At 48.4% G+C, this 24547-nt stretch overlaps 1 protein-coding gene across 1 annotated transcript; it reads left to right on the top strand.

Moving 5' to 3' along the window:
- Positions 1-50: 50 nt before the first annotated feature.
- LOC105486765 (calreticulin 3) lies at positions 51-20113 on the top strand. Its single transcript, XM_071086037.1, has 9 exons — positions 51-211; positions 398-499; positions 6143-6346; positions 12209-12303; positions 13652-13837; positions 15893-16000; positions 16097-16228; positions 18310-18402; positions 19877-20113. Exons 1-9 carry the CDS (start codon positions 121-123, stop codon positions 20018-20020), a joined length of 1155 nt encoding a protein of 384 aa, XP_070942138.1. The 5' UTR covers positions 51-120; the 3' UTR covers positions 20021-20113.
- Positions 20114-24547: the final 4434 nt, after the last annotated feature.

The raw sequence follows: 24547 nt of genomic DNA, 5'->3' as shown, positions 1-24547 counted from the left end.
ACCCTCAGGTCATAATCGCGAGTTGTGACGGGAGTTGTAGTTTCAGGACTCGCCTGACGAGCCGCAGAGAGCGCCGGGAGCTAAGGGGCGGCGGCGACCGGAAGCGCAGTGCAAACCCCCATGGCCGGGGTTCGGGTGCCCCTCTGGGGCATCTGCATGCTGCGAGTGGCGCTGGCTACCGTCTATTTCCAAGAGGAATTTCTAGACGGAGGTGAAGGGGCCACGCCCGTAGTGGCAGAGGTGTAAGCTCCCCCATCTGCGCCCCCCAAGGCTGGGCAGAGTCGTCGCGAGGTCGACGGCAGCGAACTCTCGAATCCTCGAGGGTCCCCCTCACCCTTCCCTTAGGCCAAATTAACCATTATCACCTCTAACCGGTGTTATTTCCCCCTCCCCACAGAGCATTGGAGAAACCGATGGGTGCAGTCCACCAATGACTCCCGATTTGGGCATTTTAGACTTTCGTCGGGGAAGTTTTATGGTCATAAAGAGAAAGATAAAGGTTAGTGTAGAATCAGGACCAAATTGAGCCTAATGTTACATCTCCATAGCACCCTCTCAAGGTAGTTGTGGCACAGCCAAACGCTTTTATTCCCCATTTACAGATGAAGACCTTAAGGCAAAGGTAGAACTTACGGCAAAGGGCTCCTTACCCTTGTTTTTTGTTTCCTCTCTCTTTTCTTTCTTTCTTTCTTTCTTTTTTTTTTTTTTTTTTTTTTTTTTTTTTTTTTTGAGATGGGGCCTTGCTCTGTTGCCCAGGCTGGAGTGCACTGGTGCGATCTCAGCTCACTGCAACTTCCACTTCCCGGGTTCAAGCAATTCTCCTGCCTCGGCCTCCCGAGTAGCTGAGACTACAGGCGCGCGCCACTGTGACCAGCTAATTTTTGTACTTATTAGTAGAGACAGGGTCCACGTTGGCCAGGCTGGTCTCGAACTCCTGACCTCGTGATCCACCCGCCTTGGCCACCCAAAGTGCTGAGATTACAGGCATGAGCCACTGCACCCAGCCTCCTCTCTCCTTTCTTTATTGCCGAAGATTACTTTTTTTTTTTTTTTGAGACAGAGTCTCGCTCTGTCCCCGTGGCTGGAGTGCAGTGGCGCGATCTCGTCTCACTGCAAGCTCCGCCTCCCGGGTTCCCGCCATTCTCCTGCCTCAGCCTCCCGAGTAGCTGGGACTACAGGCGCCCGCAACCGCGCCCGGCTAATTTTTTGTATTTTTAGTAGAGACGGGGTTTCACCGTGGCCTCGATCTCCTGACCTTGTGATCCGTCCGCCTCGGCCTCCCAAAGTGCTGGGATTACAGGCGTGAGCCACCGCGCCCGGCCTTTTTTTTTTTTTTTTTTTTTTTTTGAGTAGGAGTCTCACTCTGTGTCACCCAGCTAGAGTGCAGTGGCACGATCTTTTTTTTTTTTTTTTTTTTTTGAGACGGAGTCTTGCTCTGTCACCCAGGCTGGCCGGATCTCAGCTCACTGCAAGCTCCGCCTCCCGGGTTTACGCCGTTCTCCTGCCTCAGCCTCCCGAGTAGCTGGGACTACCGGCCCTCCCGCCACCTCGCCCGGCTAGTTTTTTGTACTTTTTAGTAGAGACGGGGTTTCACCGTGTTAGCCAGGATGGTTTCGATCTCCTGACCTCGTGATCCGCCTGTCTCGGCCTCCCAAAGTGCTAGGATTACAGGCTTGAGCCACCGCGCCCGGCCAGTGGCACGATCTTGGCTCACTCAAACCGCTGCCTCCCGGATTCAAGCGATTCTCTTGCTTCAGGCTTCCGAGAAGCTGCGATTACAAGCGCGTGCCACTACGCCCTGCTAATTTTTTTAGAGACAGAGTTTCACCACGTTGCTCTGGCTGGTCTCAAACTCCTGGCCTCAAGTAATCCACCTGCCTCGGCCTCCTAAAGTGCTGGGATTATAGGCGTGAGTTGGTATTAGGTCCTCTGAAGTCCAAGAAGACATATTCAGCTTATTTGGTATAATAAAATCATACCTGAAGCACTGTCAAATATGCAATGGTATTTAACCTTCTTTGGATTATATTTATATGAATGTGTTATTAGTAGGCATTACCAAAGTTGTCCCTCTTAATAAACACTAGTCAAGTGCATTTGAGGATCAAGGGCCACGCCCCTCAGAAGGAAAAGGTTAGTGGGTGCTTTTTCTCATTTTAATTTTTGCATTTAAAAAAATAGGCCGGGCACGGTGGCTCACACCTTAATCTCAGCACTTTGGGAGGCCTTAGGCAGGAGGATCATGAGGACAGGAGTTCAAAACCAGTCTGGCCAATATGGTGACACCCCATCTCTACTAAAAATACAAAAATTAGCTGGGTGTGGTGGTGCATGCCTGTAGTCCCAGCTACTCGGGAGGCTGAGGCAGAAGAATCGCTTGAACCCGGGAGGCAGAGGTTGCAGTGAGTAGAGATCATGCCACTGTGCTCCAGCCTCAGTGACAGAGTGAGACTCCATCTAAAAAAAAAAAAAAGAAAAATATGGTCAGGCACGGTGGCTCATGCCTGTAATCCCAGCACGTTGGGAGGCCAAGGCGGGTGGATTACTTGAGGTCAGGAGCTTGAGACCAGCCTGGCCAACATGGTGAAACTGTGTCTCTACAAAAATACAAAAAAATTAGCCAAGCGTGGTGGCGCACACCTGTAATCCCAGCTACTTGGGAGGGTGAGGCAGGAGAATCACATGAACCCGAGAGGCAGAGGTTACAGTGAGTCAAGATCTTGCCACTATAGCCTGGGCAACAGAGCAAGACTCTGTCTCCAAAAAAAAAAAAAAAAAATCTAGCTTAAAGAGAGCTAATTCAAGCTCAAAGTTTGAGGACAACATGGAAAACACAGATTCCAAAGAATAGAAGTCAGTGTTCTGAAGTGTAGAAGTTTGGGATCATTTGTATAGACAAAGTTTAGGAAAGCTTAACAGAATTTCAGCATCTTTCTAGGCAAGGCTTAATACGTAATGACCGTGATCCCATTAGTCAAGGTGGTCTTTTTGTTTTGAGAAGGTGTATTTAACATTTCACCCTGAAGATGTAGCAGTCACACAGCATCTTTTGCGCCATCTGGTCTGAGTTAGGTACAGTTCAGTACTGGAGGCAGTCAATCTGTAACCAAGGTCAGTGGTCACAAATGGAGGAGGCCTGGTCTCTGGTCTGTCCTAGTCATTTGCAGAACAAGAACAATGAGGAAGAAGGTTTATCTATGACTTAAGAAACAGAGGTTACACCTGCATGCAACATGACTTAGATGACACATATTGCTCAAGGCTTTTATTTATTTTATTTTTTTTTTTTTTTGAGAGGGAGTTTCACTTTTGTTACCCAGGCTGGAGTGCAATGGTGCGATCTCTGCTCACCACATCTGCCTCCCAGGTTCAAGTGATTCTTCTGCCTCAGCCTCCCAAGTAGCTAGGATTACAGACGTGTGCCACCACACCTGGCTATTTTTTTTTTTTTTTTTTTTGAGACCGAGTCTCGCTGTGTCACCCAGGCTGGAGTACAGTGGCCCAATTTCAGCTCGGCTCCACCTCCCAGATTCATGCCATTCTCCTGACTCAGCCTCCCGAGTAGCTGGGACTACAGGTGCCCACCACCACACCTGGCTAATTTTTTGTAATTTTTTTTTTTAGTAGAGGTGGAGTTTCACCACGTTAGCCAGGATGGTCTTGATCTCCTGACCTCGTGATCTGCCTGCCTCAGCTTCCCAAAGTGCTGGAATTACAGGCGTGAGCCACCGCGCCTGGCCTAATTTTGTATTTTTAGTAGAGATGGGGTTTCTCCATTTTGGTCAGGCGGGTCTCCAGCTCCTGACCTCAGGTGATCCACCTGTCTCGGCCTCCCAAAGTGTTGGAATTAGGGGCAGGAGCCACCGTGTCCAACCTATTTTATTTATGTTTTTAAACGGAGTCTCGCCCTGCCACCCAGGCTGGGGTGCAATGGGGCAATCTGGGCTCCTCCACCTCCCAGGTTTAAACGATTCGGCTGCCTCAGCTTCCCGAGTAGCTGGGACCACAGGCACGCGCCACTGCGCCTGGCTAATTTTGTATTTTTAGTAGAAATGGGGTTTCCCCACGTTGGCCAGGCTGGTCTCAAACTTCTGACCTCAAATGATATACCTGGCTCAGCCTCCCAAAGTGCTGAGATTACAGATGTGAGCCACCATACCTGGCCTCTCAAGGCTTTTAAATTGTATTTGCTTTCACATATGTGAAAGTTTAGGCTGGGCGCAATGACTTACACCTGTAATCTTAGTACCCTGGGAGGTCAAGGTGAGTGGATCATTTGAGGCCAAGAGTTCAAGACCAGCCTGGGCAACATGGTGAAACCCTGTCTCTACTAAAAATACAAAAATTAGCCAGGCACGGCGTCGCATGCCTGTAGTCCCAGCTACTCAGGAGGTTAAGGCAGGAGAATCGCTTGAGCTCAGGAGTCAGAGTGAGCAAGATTGCGCCACTGGACTCCAGCTTGGGTGACAAGAGCAAAACCCCATCTCAAAAAAAGAATTAAAAAAAAAAAAAAAAAAGAATGCCTCCACCTTCAGGTTTGTCTGACATACTCTCATAAAAGAACGAGATTTGAGACTGTGCCTAGGGGCTACTAGGAAAGAAAGGGTTGGTTTTGAAGTGAACACATAAATATGAGTGACAGGATGTTTTCTTCATGAAAGAGTGACACAGTTGACACGTACAGGGCAGCCCACCCAGTGCTATGAAGCGTTACATTACAAATCAGCGTGCCGTGGAATGCACTCTCATCACCACCTGTTCTGTCAGTCCAGTAGCTGTTTCAGAATGAGAATTCAGGAAACATTTAACAGTCTATTTTTTTATTCATTTGCTACACAGGTTTCATTGAATCATCCCAACCCTAGGAAGATGAACAGAAGCTAAATTAACCCATGGTATTCTAATTAGATTCATAATTAGATTTGACATTTAGAGTTGAAGTACTTTTGTAACTTAAAGCATAACAGTATGGCCAGGTGCAGTGGCACATGCCTGTAATCCCAGCACTTTGGGAGGCCAAGGCAGGTAGATCACCTGAGGTTAGGAGTTCGAGACCAGCCTGGCCAGCATGGTGAAACCCTCTCTCCTCTCTACTCAAAATACAAAAATTAGCTGGGCATGGTGGCAGGTGCCTGTAATCCCAGCAGCTACTTGGGAGGCTGAGGCAGGAGAATCTCTTAAACCCAGGAGGCAAAGGTTGCAGTAAGCCAAGATTGTGCCACTGCACTCCAGCCTGGGTAACAGAATGAGACTCTGTCTAAAAAATAAATAGCCAGGCGTGGTGGCTCACACCTGTAATCCCAGCACTTTGGGAGGCCACGGTGGGTGGATCACGAGGTCAGGAGATCGAGACCATCCTGACTAACATGGTGAAACCCTGTCTCTACTAAAAATACAAGAAATTAGCCAGGTATGGTGGCGGGCGCCTGTAATCCCAGCTACTCGGGAGGCTGAACCAGGAGAATGACTTGAACCCAAGAGGCAGAGCTTGCAGTAAGCCGAGATTGTGCCACTGCACTCCAGCCTGGGTGACAGAGCGAGACTCTGTCTCAATAAATAAATAAATAAATAAATAAATAAATAAATAAATAAATAACAGAGGTATATTAAGAACAAAAACTTCCAGGTGTGTGAAATAAAAGTTGTATGGGCCAGGCACGGTGGCTTACACCTGTAATCCCAGCACTTTGGGAGGTTGAGGCGGGCAATCACCTGAGGTCAGGAGTTCGAGACCAGCCTGACCAACATGGTGAAACCCCGTCTCTACTAGAAATACAAAAATTAGCCAGATGTGGTGGCAGATGCCTGTAATCCCAACTACTCGGGAGGCTGAGGCAAGAGAATCACTTCAACCCGGGAGGCAGAGGTTGCAGTGCACCAAGATCGCGCCATTGCACTCCAGCCTTGGTGACACAGCGAGACTCCATCTAAAAAAAAAAAAAAAAAAAGTTGTATGGAAGCAGAGTGCCTGCTAGTGGTATACTCATTATGCATTATTGTATAATGCTCTGTTGGCACTGTGGATCACTGTTAACGGTTGGGACATTTGTGATTGGGAGTAAGGGAAGGACATCCATTTAACTTTCTGCATTACTGAGCACAGCATCATTCCCAAACCTTCATGAGTATTTTTTGTTCAAAGGTCTGCAGACCACTCAGAATGGCCGATTCTATGCCATCTCTGCACGCTTCAAACCATTCAGCAATAAAGGGAAAACTCTGGTCATTCAGTACACAGTGAAACATGAGCAGAAGATGGACTGTGGAGGGGGCTACATTAAGGTCTTTCCTGCAGATGTTGACCAGAAGAACCTGAATGGAAAATCGCAGTACTATATTATGTTTGGTGAGTTTTGGTGGTACAACACAACCACTTCTAGCGACTTTGAAAACCCTCCCACTTCACGGGATCTTTAGACTAAGACTTGGCTCATGTAGTTAAGGTAGTAGTATTGAGTATATTGGATCCAAGGTTTATAGCACTATTAAACCTAATTAACATAAAAAGGCAACGGTGCCAGTCTGTTGTGTTCCTGAAGAAGTTATTTATTCACCATAAATCTTGCCCTCATGCAGGGTAAGGATACCTTATCTGAAATGTTTGGAAGCAGAAGTGTTTTGGATTTTGGAATTTTCGGGGGGATTTTGGATTGTTTGCATTATCCTTACCGGTTCAGCATTGCTGATTTGAAAAATCTGAAATCCACAAAGCTCCAAGGAGCATTTCCTTTGAACATCATGTTGAGTCTAAAAGTTTGGGTTTTGGAACACTTCAGATTTGTGATTTTTTGATTTGGGTTGCTCAACCTGTGCAGTTTTTTTGGTTTTGGTTTTGGTTTTGGTTTGAGCCAGAGTTGTCACTCTTGTGGCCCAGGCTGGAGTGCAATGGCAGTGGCCCGATCTCACCTCCCTGCAGTCTCTGCCTCCTGGGTTCAAGTGATTCTCCTGCCTCAACCTCTTGAGTTGCTGGGATTATAGGCATGTGCCACCATACCTGGCTAATTTTTTTTTTTTTTTTTTTTGCATTTTAGTAGATATGGGGTTCCTTTTTTTTTTTTTTTTTTTTTTTTTGAGATGGAGTTTCGCTCTTGTTGCCCAGGCTGGTATGGAATGGCATAATGTCGGCTCATTGCAACCTCCTCCTCCCGGGTTCAAGGGATTCTCCTGCCTCAGCCTCCCAAGTAGCTGGGATTACAGGTGTGCACCAGCATGCCCAGTTAATTTTTGTATTTTTAATAGAGATAGGGTTTCACCATGTTAGTCATGCGGGTCTCAGACTCCTGACCTCAGGTGATCCGCCCACCTCAGCCTCCCAAAGTGCTGGGATTACACGCGTGAGCCACTGCACCTGGCTGAGATGGGGTTTCACCATGTTGGTCAGGCTGGTCTCAAACTCCTGGCTGGTATCGAACTCCTGACCTCAGGTGATCCACCTGCCTTGGCTTTCCAAAGTGCTGGGATTACAGGCGTGAGCCACCACGCCTGGCCTCAACCTGTGTTTTGAATCCTTTAGGACTCAGTAAACCTTGGCCATGGGCCAAATTGGCCCACTGCCTGTGTTTATATGACCCATGAACTAAAAATGTTTTTTACATTTTTAACTGGTTCAAAAAAAAATCAATACAAGGATGATATTTTGTGATACATGAAAATTATATGAAATTTAGATTTCAGTGTCCAGAAATGAAGTCTTACTGGAATGCAGCCTCACTCTGTTCATTTACATGTTGTCTGTGGCTGCTTGCCAGTACCAGTGGCAGAGTTAAGTTGTCATGACAGAGATCATTAGGCTTACAAAGCCAACAATATTTTACCATCTGGCCTTTATAGAAAAAGCCTGCAAACCTCTGGAAAATATTAAATGTCTCCTGACACCAGGAGATTAAAATTTGTGCTAGAACTAGGAAGGGATCATACTGGGCCACAGGAAATAGACACAAGTATAGCATAACTTAAAACTTTAAGAACAAATGTACCTCAGGCCAGGTGTGGTGGCTCACACCTGTAATCTCAGCATTTTGGGAGGCTGAGGTGGGCGGATCACTTGAGGTCAGGAGTTCAAGACCAGCCTGGCCAACATGGTGAAACCTTGTCTCTACTAGAAATACAAAAAAATTAGCCGGGCATGGTGGTGCATGCCTGTAGTCGGGAGGCTGAGGCAAGAGAATTGCTTGAACCTGAGAGGCAGAGGTTGCAGTGAGCCGAGATCTCACCACTGCACTCCAGCCTGGGTGACAGAACGAGACTCTGTCTCCAAAAAAAGAATGAATGTGGCCAGGCGCGGTGGCTCAAGCCTGTAATCCCAGCACTTTGGGAGGCCGAGACAGGCGGATCACGAGGTCAGGAGATCGAGACCATCCTGGCTAACATGGTGAAACCCCGTCTCTATTAAGAAATACAAAAAACTAGCAGGGCGAGGTGGCGGGTGCCTGTAGTCCCAGCTACTGGGGAGGCTGAGGCGGGAGAATGGCGTGAACCCGGGAGGCAGAGCTTGCAGTGAGCTGAGATCTGTCCACTGCACTCCAGCCTGGGTGACAGAGCGAGACTCCGTCTCAAAAAAAAAAAAAAGGCCAGGTGCAGTGGCTCAAGCCTGTAATCCCAGCACTTTGGGAGGCCGAGACGGGTGGATCACGAGGTCAGGAGATCGAGACCATCCTGGCTAACGCGGTGAAACCCCATCTCTACTAAAAAATACAAAAAACTAGCCGGGCGTGGTTGCGGGCGCCTGTAGTCCCAGCTACTCGGGAGGCTGAGGCAGGAGAATGGCGTGAACCCGGGAGGCAGAGCTTGCAGTGAGCTGAGATCCGGCCACTGCACTCCAGCCTGGGTGACAGAGCGAGACTCCGTCTCAAAAAAAAAAAAAAAAAAAATACAAAAAATTAGCCGGGCGAGGTGGCGGGCACCTGTAGTCCCAGTTACTCGGGAGGCTGAGGCAGGAGAATGGCGGGAACCCGGGAGGCGGAGCTTGCAGTGAGCTGAGATCCGGCCACAACAGCACTCCAGCCTGGGCTACAGAGCGAGACTCCGTCTCAAAAAAAAAAAAAAAAAAAAAATTAACCCAGTGAGGTTGCACACACCAGTGGTTCTAGCTACTCAGGAGGCTGAAGTAGGAGAATCTCCTGAGCTGAGGAGTTTGAGGATGCAGTGGGCTGTGATCACACAACTGCACTCCAGCCTGGATGACAGAATAAGACCCTGTCCGAAAATAAATAAATAAATAAGGAAGGGAAAAACCCTGTATAGCATATGCCTACTACATCTGAATTGCCAAGCAGCATAATTTGGGGTCAAAAAAAAGATTAAAATAAACTTTTCTTGGTATTTCAGTTTTGAATTCAACAGTTTCATTTTACTCAAATCCACTCTTACTATTGGAACGCTTTGTTATAATGAGTCAGCGCCAGCCATTAGTGTGAGGGGAGCTTGCTGAGGGTGAGGGGTTAAGGAGGAAGAGAAGAGAAGCACAGTTATCGTCAGAGTCTTGATATTTGCATAAATTCCTATGCATAAGTTATGCATAAAACCCCAGACAGGCAACACAGAGCCCATCTGTCTGTATTTCCTTATGAACATCCATTACATGCGTAAATACCTTTTTTTTTTCTGAGATGGAGTATTGCTCTGTCACCCAGGCTGGAGTGCAAAGGTGCAATCTTGGCTCACTGCAACCTCTACCTCCCAGGTTCAAGTGATTCTCCTGCCTCAGCCTCCCCAGTAGCTGGGATTACAGCTGCGTGCCACCACACCTGGCTAATTTTTGTATTTTTAGTAGAGGCAGGGTTTCACCGTGTTGGTCAGGCTGATCTCAAACTCCCGACCTCAGGTGATCCGCCTGCCTCGGCCCCCCAAAATGCTATTACAGGCGTGAGCCACTGCGCCCGGCCACATGTGTATCTTATTATTGCTGTTAAAGGACAATGTTTGGACTTTCCACTTGCTTCTGAGTGTGTTCTGAAGCTTAATTAAATATTCAAAGTGGCCGGTGCAGTGGCTCATACTGGGAGGCCGAGGTCGGAGAATCACTTGAGGCCAGGAGTTCACGACTAGCCTGGACAACACGGTGAAACCCTCATCTCTACTAAAAATACAAAAATTAGGTGGACGTGCTGGCAGCGCCTGTAATCCCAACTACTCAGGAGACTGAGACAGGAGAATCGCTTGAACCTGGGAGGCAGATGTTGTAGTAAGCCAAGATCGTGCCACTGCACTCCAGCCTAGGTGACAGAGCAAGACTCCATCTCAAAAAGAAAAAAAGAAAGAAAAGAAAAGAAAAAGAAAGAAAAGAAAAGAAAAAAGAAAAAGGCAATCTAGCCCCCAGGCAAGAAGGAGGTCTGCTTTGGGAAAGGACTGTTACTGTCTTCGTTTAAACTATAAACTAAGTTTCTCTCAGAGTTAGTTCAGCCTACGCCCAGGAATGAACAAGGAGACCCTGGAGGTTAGAAGCAAGATGGAGTCAGTTAAGTGAGATCTCTTTCATTGTCTCAGTCTTAATTTTGCAAAGGCGGTTTCAAGTATGGTGGCGCATACCTGTGATCCCAGCTACTTGGGAGGCTGAGGCGCAAGAATCACTTGAACCTGGGATGCAGAGGTTGCAGTGAGCTGAGATCACACCACTGCACTCTAGCCTGGGTGACAGTGAGACTGTCTCAAAAAAAAAAAAAAAAATTCAAAGTGAGTAGGTACTTACGAATCGAGACGAAAACTCTGACCAATGTTGAAGAAAAATAAATTGCATGTCTCAATTTTGAACAAGTTGACTTTCATACAAATATTTCACATTCCATAGCATTTTATTTTTATTTTTTGAGATGGAGTCTCACTCTGTCACCCAGGCTGGAGTGCACTGGTGTGATCTCGGCTCACCGCAACCTCCGTCTCCCAGGTTCAAGGCATTCTCTTGCCTCAGCCTCCTGAGTAGCTGAGATTACAGGCACGTGCCACCATGCCTGGCTAATTTTTGTATTTTTAGTAGAGATGGGGTTTCACCATCTTGGTCAGGCTGGTCTCGAACTCCTGACCTCGTGATCCACCCACCTCGGCCTCCTAAAGTTCTGGGATTACAGCCGTAAGCCACCACGCCCAGCCTACTTTTTTTTTTTTTTTTTTAATTGAGACGTAGTCTTGCTTGGTCACCCAGACTGCAGTGCAGTGGCCCAGTCTCAGCTCACTGCAACCTCAACCTCCCAGGTTCAAGTGATCCTTTCACCTCAGCCTCCCAAGTACCTGGGACTACAGGCACATGCCACCACTCCTGGTTAATTTTTGTATTTTTAGTAGAGATGGGGTTTTACCATGTTGGCCAGGCTGGTCTCAAACTCCTGGCCTCAAGTCTTCCCCCTACCTTGGCCTCCCAAAGTGCTAGGATTAGCAGGCCACTTTGAATATTTAAATAAGCTACAGAACACACTCAAAAAGTGAGTGGAAAGCCAGGACATTGTCCTTTAATCGTAATAAGATATTCACACATGTGACCAGATGTGGTGGCTCACACCTATAATCTCAGCCCTTTGGGAGGCCAAGGCGGGCAAATCACCTGAGGTCAGGAGTTCGAGACCAGCCTAGCCAACATGGCAAAACCCCGTCTCTACTAAAAACACAAAAATTGGCTGGGCCTGGTGGTGCATAACTGTAATCACAGCTACGCTACTCAGGAGCTTGACGCAGAAGAATCACTTAAACCCGGGAGGCGGAGATTGCAGTGAGCCAAGATCCCACCACTGCACTCCAGCCTGGGCGACAGAGCGAGACTCTGTCTCAAATAAATAAATAAATAACTTAGTGTGAATATCTGATTATCAGATTGTATCTGATTATATTTAAGAAGAATGGGCCGTGCACAGTGGTTCAAGCCCGTAATCCTAGCACTTTGGGAGGCTGAGGCGGGTGGATCACAAGGTCAGGAGTTTGAGACCAGCCTGGCCAGCATGGTGAAACCCCATCTCTACTAAAAATACAAACATTAGCTGGGCATGGTGGTGTGCGCCTGTAGTCCCAGCTACTCGGGAGGCTGAGGCAGGAGAATCGCTTTAACCCGGGAGGCAGAGGTTGCTGTGAGCCAAGATCACATCACTGCACTCCCGCCTGGGTGACAGCGAGACTCTGTCTCAAAAAAAAAAAAAAAAAAAAGAATGGTTGTGGGTTGGTTATTCTATGGTGATGCATTATGGAAAGAAATTGAGAGCGGCTAATTTCTTTTTTTTTTTTGTAGGACCTGATATTTGTGGATTTGATATCAAGAAAGTTCATGTTATTTTACATTTCAAGAATCAGTATCACGAAAACAAGAAACTGATCAGGTGTAAGGTAACTGCTCTTGTATTCAAATAAATGAGTGTTAACTCTTGCCTGATGATAATTAAGTTTAGAGAAATTAGTTTTGATAGTAAAATACTTAACTGAGCCAAGGATGGGTCTTTGTAAACATACCTCCTGTTTCCGGTTTCCAGTGTAGGGGGCCATCGGAGAGACTTGTCTCCTTTAACTGGTTTCCTGAAGTTTTTACCCCATCAGAAGGGTACTCTCATTTTTTCTGTGAGCTATGACATGTCATCATTTGCCCTATGAGGGTTACAATAGTACAGTCACATTTCAACCACATCCATCCTCATTAATGAATGAAATATTCAGGATGGAGAAAACATTCTGGAGAAATGGCTGGGTGCAGAGGCTCACACCTGTAATCCCAGCACTTTGGGAGGCTGAGGCAAGAGGATTGCTTGAGCCAAGGAGTTCAAGACCAGCCTGGGCAACATGGCAAAACCCTGTCACTACAAAGGATACAAAAATTAGCCAGGTAAAGTGCCAGAAACCTGTGGTCCCAGCTACTTGGAAGGCTGAGGTGGGAGGATCAATTGAGCCCAGGAGGTCAAGGCTGCAGTGAGCTATGATTGTACCACTGCACTCCAGCCTGGGTGACAGAGCAAGACCCTGTCTCAAAAAAATAAATAGGCTGGGTGTGGTGGCTCATGCCTGTAATCCCAGCACTTTGGGAGGCCGAGACAGGTGGATCACGAGGTCAGGAGATTGAGACCATCCTGGCTAACCCAGTGAAACCCCACCTCTACTAAAAATACAAAAAATTAGCCGGGTGCGGTGGTGGGCGCCTGTAGTCCCAGCTACTTGGGAGGCTGAGGCAGGAGAATGGCGTGAACCCGGGAGGTGGAGCTTGCAGTGAGCCGAGATCAAGCCACTGTACTCCAGCCTGGGTGATAGAGCGAGACTCCGTCTCAAAAATAAATAAATACATACATACATAAACAAATAAAAATAAGCTGCATATTTAGACTTGCATTAAAGCATGGAGGGTTGGTCAGGCGCGGTGGCTCATGCCTGTAATCCCAGCACTTTGGGAGGCCGAGGCGGGTGGATCACCTGAGATCAGGAGTTTGAGACCAGCCTAGCTAACATGGTGAAACCATCTCTACTAAAAATACAAAAATTAGTGGGGTATGGTGGTGGGTGCCTGTAATCCCAGCTTCTCAGGAGGCTGAGGTAGTAGAATCGCTTGAACTCGGGAGGTGGAGGTTGTAATGAGCTGAGATTGAGCCACTGCACTCCAACCTGGGCAACAGAGTGAAACTCCATCTCAAAAAAAAAAAAAAGAAAGAAATTGAGGGTTTAATTCTTACACTTTTCCCCCTAAAATGTGCAGGTTGATGGCTTCACACACCTCTACACTCTAATTTTAAGACCAGATCTTTCTTACGACGTGAAAATTGATGGTCAGTCAATTGAATCCGGCAGCATAGAGTACGACTGGAACTTAACATCACTGAAGAAGGAAACATCCCCGGCAGAATCGAAGGATTGGGAGCAGACTAAAGACAACAAAGCCCAGGTGTGAATTTTTCCTGGGCAACTCTAGAAAGTGCACAAATATAGTTTGTAAGTACCCAGTTACTGGACCATTGCTGCATGGCTGGTAGCCACGATGGCAATATTGTAGCACCAAATGGCCTCCCCAGAGCACACACTGCAGACCAGCCACATTGCTACACATCTGAAGGTATCATAAAAGGATATTTATTGCCGGGCGCAGTGGCTCACGCCTGTAATCCCAGCACTTTGGGAGGCCGAGGCGGGCGGATCACAAGGTCAGGAGATCGAGACCACGGTGAAACCCTGTCTCTACTAAAAATACAAAAAATTAGCCGGGCGCGGTGGCGGGCGCCTGTAGTCCCAGCTACTCAGGAGGCTGAGGCAGGAGAATGGTGTGAACCCGGGAGGCGGAGCTTGCAGTGAGCCGAGATCGCGCCACTGCACTCCAGCCTGAGCGACAGAGCGAGACTCTGTCTCAAAAAAAAAAAAAAAAAGAGTTGGCTGGGCGCGGTGGCTCACGCCTGTAATCCCAGCACTTTGGGAGGCCGGAGGCGGGCGGATCACAAGGTCAGGACATCGAGACCATCCTGGCTAACACAGTGAAACCCCGTCTCTACTAAAGAATACAAAAAATTAGCCGGGCGTAGTGGCGAGCGCCTATAGTCCCAGCTGCTCGGGAGGCTGAGGCAGGAGAATGGCGTGAACCCAGGAGGTGGAGGTTGCAGTGAGCCGAGATTGTGCCACTGCACCCCAGCCTGGGCGACAGACCAAGACTCCGTCTCAAAAAAAAAAAAAAAAAAAAAAAAAAGAGTATTTATTTATTTATTTATTTGAGACGGAGCTTCACTCTTGTTGCCCAGGCTGGAGTACAGTGGCACAATCTCAGTTCACGGCAACATCTGCCTCCCAGGTTGAAGTGATTCTCCTGCCTCAGCCTCCTGAGTAGCTGGGATTACAGGCACCCGCCACCACCCCTGGCTAATTTTTGTATTTTTAGTAGAGAGGGGGTTTCACCATGTTGGCCAGGCTGGTCTCAAACTCCCGACCTCAAGTCATCTGCCCACTTCGGCCTCCCAAAGTGCTGGGATGACAGGCGTGAGCCACCACATCTGGCCATTGTCATTGCTTTTTGCACCATCATTTTCACTCTAGCCACTACTTGAAGTTTTCCACACCACTGCTCCTCTCCATAGCATAGAGGAAAGGGCTAAAGTCATATGGCAGGTTAGGGAGAAAAATCTAGGCAGTGTGGTATTGCCCTGAAGTCCTCAGTGGCATTGGAAGCACCAAGCACTTGGCCTCCTGACGACCAAATTGAAGAAGGGAAAGGGACACTGGGACAGGGGTCACCAGCCTGTGCCTGCCACTTGGCATCTAATAATTTCCTTTCTCAAATCTGAGCATCTGGTTGGGTGCGGTGGCTCATGCCTGTAATACCAGCAGTTCGGAGGTCAAGGCAGGAGGATAACTTGAGCCCAGGAGTTCGAGACCAGCCTGGGCAACAGAGGGAGACCCTGACTGTACAAAACATAAAAATAGTAGCCAGGGGCTGGGCGCGGTGGCTCAAGCCTGTAATCCCAGCACTTTGGGAGGCTGAGACGGGCGGATCACGAGGTCAGGAGATCGAGACCATCCTGGCTAATACAGTGAAACCCCGTCTCTACTAAAAATAAAATACAAAAACTAGCCGGGCGAGGTGGTGGGTGCCTGTAGTCCCAGCTACTCGGGAGGCTGAGGCAGGAGAATGGCGTAAACCTGGGGGGTGGAGCTTGCAGTGAGCTGAGATCTGGCCACTGCACTCCAGCCTGGGCGACAGAGCGAGACTCCGTCTCAAAAAAAAAAAAAATAGTAGCGAGGTATGATGGCGAGCACCTGTAGTCTCAGCTACTTGGGAGGCTGAGGCAGGAGGATCACTGGAGCCCAGGAGATTGAGGCTGCAGTGAGCCATGATTGCGCTACCTCACTCCAGTCTGGGCAAGAGCAAAACCTAGTCTCAAGAAACAAAAACAGAAGCAACAACAGCAAATATATGAGCATCTGATTGATTTTACTTTTTCCTTACATGTCTTTGAAGGACTGGGAGAAACATTTTCTGGACGCCAGTGCCAGCAAGCAGAGCGACTGGAATGGTGAACTGGATGGGGACTGGCCGGCGTCGATGCTCCAGAAACCCCCGTACCAGGTGTGTGGCCTCTTTGCATGACGCCAGGGATGCCCCAGGGATGCCCCTCCCCTGCCCATGTCATTGAGACCGCCTCATATGGTTTTTCTGATGCAGGATGGCCTGAAACCAGAAGGTATTGATAAAGACATCTGGCTCCACCATAAAATGAAGAATACCAACTATTTGACACAGTATGACCTCTCGGAATTTGAGAACATTGGTGCCATTGGCCTGGAGCTTTGGCAGGTCATTTGGTTTTAAATTTACTTTAGTGTGTGTGTGTGTGTGTGTGTGTGTGTGTGTGTGTGTGTGTGTGTGTGTGTTTTGTTTTGTTTTTTTGAGACAGGGTCTTATTCTGTCACCTAGGCACGATTCTAGCTCACTGGAGCCTCAAACTGGGCCCAAGCAATCCTCCCACCTCAGCCTCCCAAGTAGCTAGGACTACAGACACAAGCCACCATACCCAGATTTTTTTTTAAGAGATGGGGGTCTCACTGTGTTGTCCAGGCTGGTTTGGAACTTCTAGGCTCAAGTAATCCTTCCACCTCAGCCTCCCAAAGTGCTGAGAGTTGTTGTTGTTGTTGTTGTTGTTGTTGTTTTTAAATGCTTTGGTGATCCCAGCCAGGCATGGTGGCTCACGCCTGTAATCCCAGCACTATGGGAGGCCGAGGCGGGCAGACTGCCTGAGCTCAGGTATTTGAGACCAGCCTGGGCAACATAGTGAAAGTCCATCTCTACCGAAAATACAAAAATTAGCCGGGTGTGGTGGCGCGTGCTTGTAGTCCCAGCTACTCAGGAGACTGAGGCATGAGAATCACTTGAACCTGGGAGGAATCACTTGAACCCAGGAAGTGGAGGTTGCAGTGAGCCAAGATCGCGCCACAGCACTCCAGCCTGTGCGACAGAGCGAGACTTTGTTTTAAAAAAAAAAAAAAAAAAAGGGCCGGGCGCGGTGGCTCACGCCTGTAATCCCAGCACTTTGGGAGGCCGAGGCGGGCGGATCATGAGGTCAGGAGATCGAGACCATCCTGGCTAACACGGTGAAACCCTGTCTCTACTAAAAATGCAAAAAATTAGCCGGGCGTGGTGGTGGGTGCCTGTAGTCCCAGCTACTCAGGAGGCTGAGGCAGGAGAATGGTGTGAACCCGGGAGGCGGAGCTTACAGTGAGCTGAGATCGTGCCACTGCACTCCAGCCTGGGCGACAAAGCGAGACTCTGTCTCAACAACAAAAAAAAAAAAAAAAAAAAAAGAACAGCGACACTAAGTCTCAAAAAAAAAAAAAAGTTTTAGTGATCCTAATGTGTAGCCAAGTTTGAGGAACCAGTGCCCTAGAGGGAAAGGATATTCTAGAAATAGATTTAAGCACCACCTACTATTCTTTTTTTTTTTTTTTTTTTTTTTTGAGACGGAGTCTCGCTGTGTCTCCCAGGCTGGAGTGCAGTGGCGTGATCTCGGCTCACTGCAAGCTCCGCCTCCCAGGTTCACGCCATTCTCCCGCCTCAGCCTCCCAAGTAGCTGAGACTACAGGCGCCCGCCACCACGCCCGGCTAGTTTTTTTTGTATTTTTAGTAGAGACGGGGTTTCACCATGTTAACCAGGATAGTCTCGATCTCCTGACCTCGTGATCCACCCGCCTCGGCCTCCCAAAGTGCTGGGATTACAGGCTTGAGCCACCGCGCCCGGCCAGCACCACCTACTATTCTAATTGCTGTTACGGTACACTGTACTGAGCAAAATACATCTGTTTCTTTTTGTCACATCAAAAATAAAGGCCTAGTAGCCAGGGACAGTATGGCTCACGCCTGTAGTAGTCACAGCTACTGGGGAGGCTGAGATGGGATGATCACATGAGCCCGGAAGTTCTTTTTTTTTTTTCTTTGAGACAGAGTCTCACTCTGTCACCCAGGTGGGAGTACAGTGGCACGATCTCAGATCACCGCAGCCCCTGCCTCCCAGGTTCAAGTGATCCTCCCACCTCAGCCTCCCGAGTAGCTGGGACTACAGGCATGCACTGCCACACCTGGTAATTTTTGTATTTTTAGTAGAGACAGGGTTCACCATGTTGGCCAGGCTGGTCTTGAACTCCTGACCTCAACTGATTCACCTGCCTCAGCCTCCCAAAGTGCTGGGATTACAGGTGTGAGCCACCACGCCTGGCCAAGCCCAGAAGTTCAAATCCAGCCTAGGCAACATAGCAAGACCCCATCTCTAAAAAATAAAAAATGTCACCTGAGCTTCATATATTTCCAAAGGAAAAAAGAAATGAAAAATAAACAAATAATAAAGAGTAAAAGCATAAAAATGAAGGCCTTATTTTCATCTGCAGGTGAGATCTGGAACTATTTTCGATAACTTTCTGATCACAGATGATGAAGAGTATGCAGATAATTTTGGCAAGGCCACCTGGGGCGAAACCAAGGTATGAAGCATGTGATTAACTCTTCCTACATCACTAATTTATTTGTGTAAACTTTTTTTTCTTTTTTTTTTGAGATGAAGTCCAGCTCTGTCACCCAGGCTGTACGTAGTGCAGTGGCGCGATCTCGGCTCACTGCAACCTCCATCTCCCGGGTTCAAGCGATTCTCCTGCCTCAGACTCCCGAGTAGCTGGGACTACAAGCACATGCCACCACGTCTGGCTAATTTGTATATTTTTAGTAGAGAGGGGGTTTCACCATATTGCTCAGGCTGGTCTCGAAGTCCTGACCTCAGGTGGTCCACCTGCCTTGGCCTTCCAAAGTGCTGGGATTACAGGTGTGAGCCACCGCGCCTGGCCCCTTATAAGGTTAATATTGACAGGTTCCAGGGATTAGGACATGAAATCTTTTTTTTTTTTTTGAGACGGAGTCTCGCTCTGTTTCCAGGCTGAAGTACAGTGGCGTGATCTTGGCTTACTGCAACCTCCCCCTCCTGGGTTCAAGCAATTCTCCTGCCTCAGCCTCATGAGTAGCTGGGACTATAGGCACGCACCACCACACCCAACTACTTTTTGTGTTTTTAGTAGAGATGGGGTTTCACCATATTGGCCAGGATGGTCTCGATCTCTTGACCTCGTGATCCGCCTGCCTCAGTCTCCCAAAGTCCTGGGATTACAGGCTTGAGCCACCATACCCGGCCAGGACATGAAATCTTTACAGGCTGTTCTTATTCAGCCTATCCCAGGTGGTGAGGCGGCTTCTAGAAGGCAGGGACCGCCTGAGTACTGACATGCATTTGGCCACATGGAAGCATAATCTCTGGGGCTTTTTTTTTTTTTTTTTTTCCCCAAGACTGAGTCTTGCTCTGTCACCCAGGCTGGAGTACAGTGGCGCGATCTTGGCTCACTGCAACCTCTGCCTCCTGGGTTCAAGTGATCCTCTCACCTCAGCCTCCCGAGCAGCTGGGACCACAGCTACACACCACCATGCCCAGCTAATTTTTGTACTTTTTTTTTTTTTTTTTTTTTTTGAGACGGAGTCTGGCTCTGTCACCCAGGCTGGAGTGCAGTGGCGCGATCTCGGCTCACTGCAAGCTCCGCCTCCCGGGTTTACGCCATTCTCCTGCCTCAGCCTCCCGAGTAGCTGGGACTACAGGCGCCCGCCACCTCGCCCGGCTAGTTTTTTGTATTTTTTTTAGTAGAGACGGGGTTTCACCGTGTTAGCCAGGATGGTCTCGATCTCCTGACCTCGTGATCCGCCCGTCTCGGCCTCCCAAAGTGCTGGGATTACAGGCTTGAGCCACCGCGCCTGGCCAATTTTTGTACTTTTAATAGAGACAGGGTTTCACCATCTTGGCCAGGCTGGTCTCGAACTCCTGACCTCGTGATCCATCCGCCTTGGCCTCCCAAAGTGCTGGGATTACAGGCCTGAGCCACCATGCCCGGTGGGGCTTATGTTTTTTGTTTCTTTCTCCAGGGTCCAGAAAGGGAGATGGATGCCATACAGGCCAAGGAGGAAATGAAGAAGGCCCGCGAGGAAGAGGAGGAAGAGCTGCTGTCGGGAAAAATGAACGGGCGCGAACATTACTTCAATCGATTTCACAGAAGGAATGAACTTTAGTCATCCCCATTGGATATAAGGATGACTGGTAAAACCTCATTGCTACTTTAATCTATGTTTCAAACTCAAATGTCTACATGGCACTTTGTCCAATTTTCTTTGAAAAGTGTTTCACGCTTCTTGGTGGGGTTGGTTGCATCTCCTCGGTGACACCGTTGCACTGAGAAGTTTCCTCTTGACAATTTTATGCGCTAAAAACCAGAGGCCAGCAAGGGTCTGGCCAAAACCATGATTCCCTTTTCTTTTTTTCTTTTCTTTTTTTTTTTTTGAGACAGAGTTTCACTCTTTTTGCCCAGGCTGGAGTGCAATGGCGCGATCTCAACTCACCGCAACCTCCGCCTCCCGGGTTCAAGCCATTCTCCTGCCTCAGCCTCCTGAGTAGCTGGGATTACAGGCACGCGCCACCACCCCGGCTAATTTTGTATTTTTAGTAGAGACGGGGTTTCTCCATGTTGGTCAGGCTGGTCTTGAACTCCCGACCTCAGGTGATCCACCTGCCTCGGCCTCCCAAAGTGCTGGGATGACAGGCGTGAGCCACCGCGCCCGGCGATTCCCTTTTCTTTACTCCCGTAGTCTTTTTAGAAAATAAAAGTTGACCAGGAAGTGTGCCTCACACCTATAATCCCATCACTTTGGGAGACTGAGATGGGCGGATCACTTGAGCTCAGAGTTCAAGACCAGCCTGGCCAACATGGTGAACCAGCCTGGTGGCGTGCGCCACCACACCCGGCTAATTTTTTGTATTTTTAGTAGAGATGGGGTTTCATGGTATTAGCCAGGATGGTCTCGATCTTCTGACCTCGTGATCTGCCTACCTTGGCCTCCCAAAGTGCTGGGATTATAGGCATGAGCCACTGCAGCCAGCCATATTTTTTGTTTTTTAATTTAATTTTTATAGGAATGGGAGTCTCACATGTTGCCCAGGCTGGTCCTGAACTCCTGGACTCAAGCCATGCTCCCATCTTGGCGTCGCAAAGCTCTGGGCTTACAGGTGTGAGCCGCTGCTTCTGGCCCAGTCTTCTTCTGGAAGAGACCCAGAATCATGCTGAAACTCGTGATGAAAGTAATCAAATTTATGACACCAGAAATTTGGAATCTAGTGATGTTATGAATAAGCCAGATAAATTGGAATTTATATGCAGAATATTGAGAGTTGACCAGTGTGGGCCGGGTGCAGTAGCTCACACCTGTGCTCCCAACACTTTGGGAGACAGAGGTGTGTAAATTGCTTGAATCCAGGAGTTCAAGACCAGCCTGGGCAATGTGGCAAAATTCTGCCTCTACAAAAAATACTAAAAATTAGCTGGGTTTGGTGGTGCACACCTGTGGTCCCAGCTATTCAGGAGGCCGAGATGGGAGGATCACCTGAGCTTGGGAGGTGGAGATTGCAGTGAGCTGAGATTGCGCCACTGCACTGCAGCCTGGGTGATGGAATGAGACCCTACCTAAGAAAAAAAGAAAAAAAAAGAAAGAAAGAAAGAAAAAAAAAGAAAGTTGATCAGTTTCAAAAGCCTGCCTGAGAAGTGAAGTTCTGCAGTTTTGCTTTCACTGTGGTCAATGTTGGCAGACCTTTGTGCCTGGATTTTTTCTGATGATGGCTACATCAACCTTCACCAATTATTAGGGATAGAGTATTACTCTGAGAAGCTAAAGACTCCCTCCTAATGCAAGGGTGGCAAACACTGCCTACCTCTTACATCTCTGAACAGGGTGAGGAGTTAGTGTGAAAAGAATCAGAAGCAGGCCTAGAGAGAAAGTGCTGGCACCAATTACTGTACAAAGATGAGTCAGGCCAGGTGTGGTGGCTTGTGCCTTTAATCCCAGCTATTTGGGAGGCCAAGGAGGGAGGATCACTTCAGAACAGGAGTTTGAGACCAGCATGGGCAACATAGAGACCTCGTCTCTAAAAAAAAAAAAAAATGTGTAATTAGCTGGGCATGGAGGCACTTGACTGTGATCCCAGCTACTTGGGAGGCTGAGATGGGAGGATCACTTGAGTCCAGGGGGTCAAAGCTGCAGTGGGCTATGATTGTGCCACTGCACTCCAGCCTGAGTGACAGAGAGAGACCCTGTCTCTAAAAATAAAATCAAATGGAGCTAAAAAGACAAAAAACAATGAGTGAGACTGGCTCAGCCTCTGAAGATTCATTGGGAGCAGAGTTGTCTGAGTGTCCAAGAGAATTTCTCACTTGTTGCTTTTTTTTTTTTTTTTTTTGAGACAGAGTCTCGCTCTGTCGCCCAGGCTGGAGTGCAGTGGCCAGATCTCAGCTCACTGCAAGCTCCGTCTCCCGGGTTTACGCCATTCTCCTGCCTCAGCCTCCCGAGTAGCTGGGACTACAGGCGCCCGCCACCTTGCCCGGCTAGTTTTTTGTATTTTTTTTTTTAGTAGAGATAGGGTTTCACCATGTTAGCCAGGATGGTCTCGATCTCCTGACCTCGTGATCCGCCCATCTCGGCCTCCCAAAGTGCTGGGATTACAGGCTTGAGCCACCACGCCCAGCCTTTTTTTTTTTTTTTTTTGAAACAGAGTCTTGCTCTGTCACCCAGGCTGGAGTGCAGTGGTGCAATTATGGCTCACTGCAACCTCTGCCTCCCGGGTTGAAGCGATTCTCATGTCTTAGCCTCCCAAGCAGCTGGGAGTACGGGCATGCGCCACCACGCCCGGCTGAATTTTGTATTTTTAGGAGAGACGGGGTTTCGCCATGTTGGCCAGGCTGATCTGGAACTCCTGACCTCAGGTGATCCACCTGCCTTGGCCACCCAAAGTGCTGGGATCACAGGCGTGAGCTACCATGCCTGGTCACCTGCTGCTGTTGAGCCCTTGAAATGTGGCTGGTGGGACCAAGAAATGACTTTTTAATCTTATTTCATTCTAAAGTTTCTTCACTTTAAACTTTGTTAAAGGGAGAACTCTGGACATATTAAATTTCATGGCATGTAATTGAGCAAAGAACAATTCATAAATCAGGTAGCTGCCAGAGCAACTCCATCTTGAATAGGGGCTGAGTAAAATAAGGCTGAGACCTACTGGGCTGCATTCCCAGGCGATTAAGGCATTCTTAGTCACATGATGAGATAGGAGGTCAGCACTAAAGACCTTGCTGATAAAACAGGTTGCAGTAAAGAAGCCGGCTAAGTCGGGCGCGGTGGCTCAAGCCTGTAATCCCAGCACTTTGGGAGGCCGAGACGGGCGGATCACGAGGTCGGGAGATCGAGACCATCCTGGTTAACACGGTGAAACCCCGTCTCTACTAAAAAATACAAAAAACTAGCCGGGCGAGGTGGCGGGCGCCTGTAGTCCCAGCTACTCGGGAGGCTGAGGCAGGAGAATGGCGTGAACCCGGGAGGTGGAGCTTGCAGTGAGCTGAGATCCGGCCACTGCACTCCAGCCTGGGTGACAGAGCGAGACTCCGTCTCAAAAAAAAAAAAAAAAAAAAAAAAAAAGAAGCCGGCTAAAACCCACCAAAACCAAGACGGTGATGGGAGTGACCTCTGGTGGTCCTCACTGCTACACTGCCACCAGCGCCATGACAGCTTACAAAGATCATGGCAACATCAGGAAGTTACCATATATGGCAGTCTAAACAGGGAAGGCATGGGCCAGGCGCGGTGGCTGACGTCTGTAATCCCAGCACTTTGGGAGGTTGAGGTGGGCGGATCATGAGGTCAGAAGATCAAGACGATCCTGGCTAACACGGTGAAACCCCATCTGTACTAAAAATACAAAAAATTAGCTGGGCATGGTGGCAGGCACCTGTAGTCCCAGCTACTCGGGAGGCTGAGGCAAGAGAATGGCATGAACCCGGGAGGCGGAGCTTGCAGTGAGCCGAGATCGCGCCACTGTACTGCAGCCTAAGCAACAGAGAGAGACTCCGTCTCAAAAAATAAAAATAAAAATTACAACAGAGAGAGACTCCGTCTCAAAAAATAAAAATAAAGATAAATAAATAAAAAGGGAAGGTATGAATAATCCACCTCTTGTTTACCTTATCATCAAGAAATAACCATAAAAATGAGAAACGTGGCCAGGCGCAGTGGCTCAAGCCTGTAATTCCAGCACTTTGGGAGGCCGAGGCGGGTGGATCACCTGGGGTTGGGAGTTCAAGACCAGCCTGACCAATATGGGGAAACCCCATCTCTACTAAAAATACAAAATTATCCGGGCGTGGTGGTGCATGCCTGTAATCCCAGCTATTCAGGAGGCTGAGGCAGGAGAATCGCTTGAACCCGGGAGGCAGAGGTTGTGATGAGCCGAGATCCCACCATTGTACTCCAGCCTGGGCAACAAGAGTGAAAGTCCATCTCAAAAACAACAACAACAACAACAAAAAACCCAGCAGCCCTTGGGGCTGCTCTATGAAGTAGGCATTCCATTATTCCTTTACTTTCCTAATAAACTGGCTTTCACTCTCCTGTATGGACTTGCCTGCTTTAATTCTTTCTTGAGTGAGATCCAAGAACCCTCTCAGGGTCTGGATCAAGACCCCTTTGCGGTTACAGTACAAAGGCTCTGATTGTCAAAAGGGG

The sequence above is a fragment of the Macaca nemestrina genome, chromosome 20, assembly GCF_043159975.1.
Source record: "Macaca nemestrina isolate mMacNem1 chromosome 20, mMacNem.hap1, whole genome shotgun sequence".
NCBI lineage: Eukaryota > Metazoa > Chordata > Mammalia > Primates > Cercopithecidae > Macaca > Macaca nemestrina.
The sequence above is the reverse complement of the archived record's forward strand: the minus strand, read 5'-3'. Positions and strand labels throughout refer to the sequence as shown.

What these genes read in the sequence shown, in the direction of transcription:
- LOC105486765 (XM_071086037.1), top strand. Translation starts at nt 121, where the DNA reads ATGGCCGGGGTTCGGGTGCCCCTCTGGGGCATCTGCATGCTGCGAGTG. An exon ending in AGAGGAATTTCTAGACGGAG is followed by an intron (nt 212 to 397) that starts GTGAAGGGGCCA and finishes CCCTCCCCACAG; the next exon opens with AGCATTGGAGAAACCGATGG. An exon ending in CTAAAGACAACAAAGCCCAG is followed by an intron (nt 13,838 to 15,892) that starts GTGTGAATTTTT and finishes ATGTCTTTGAAG; the next exon opens with GACTGGGAGAAACATTTTCT.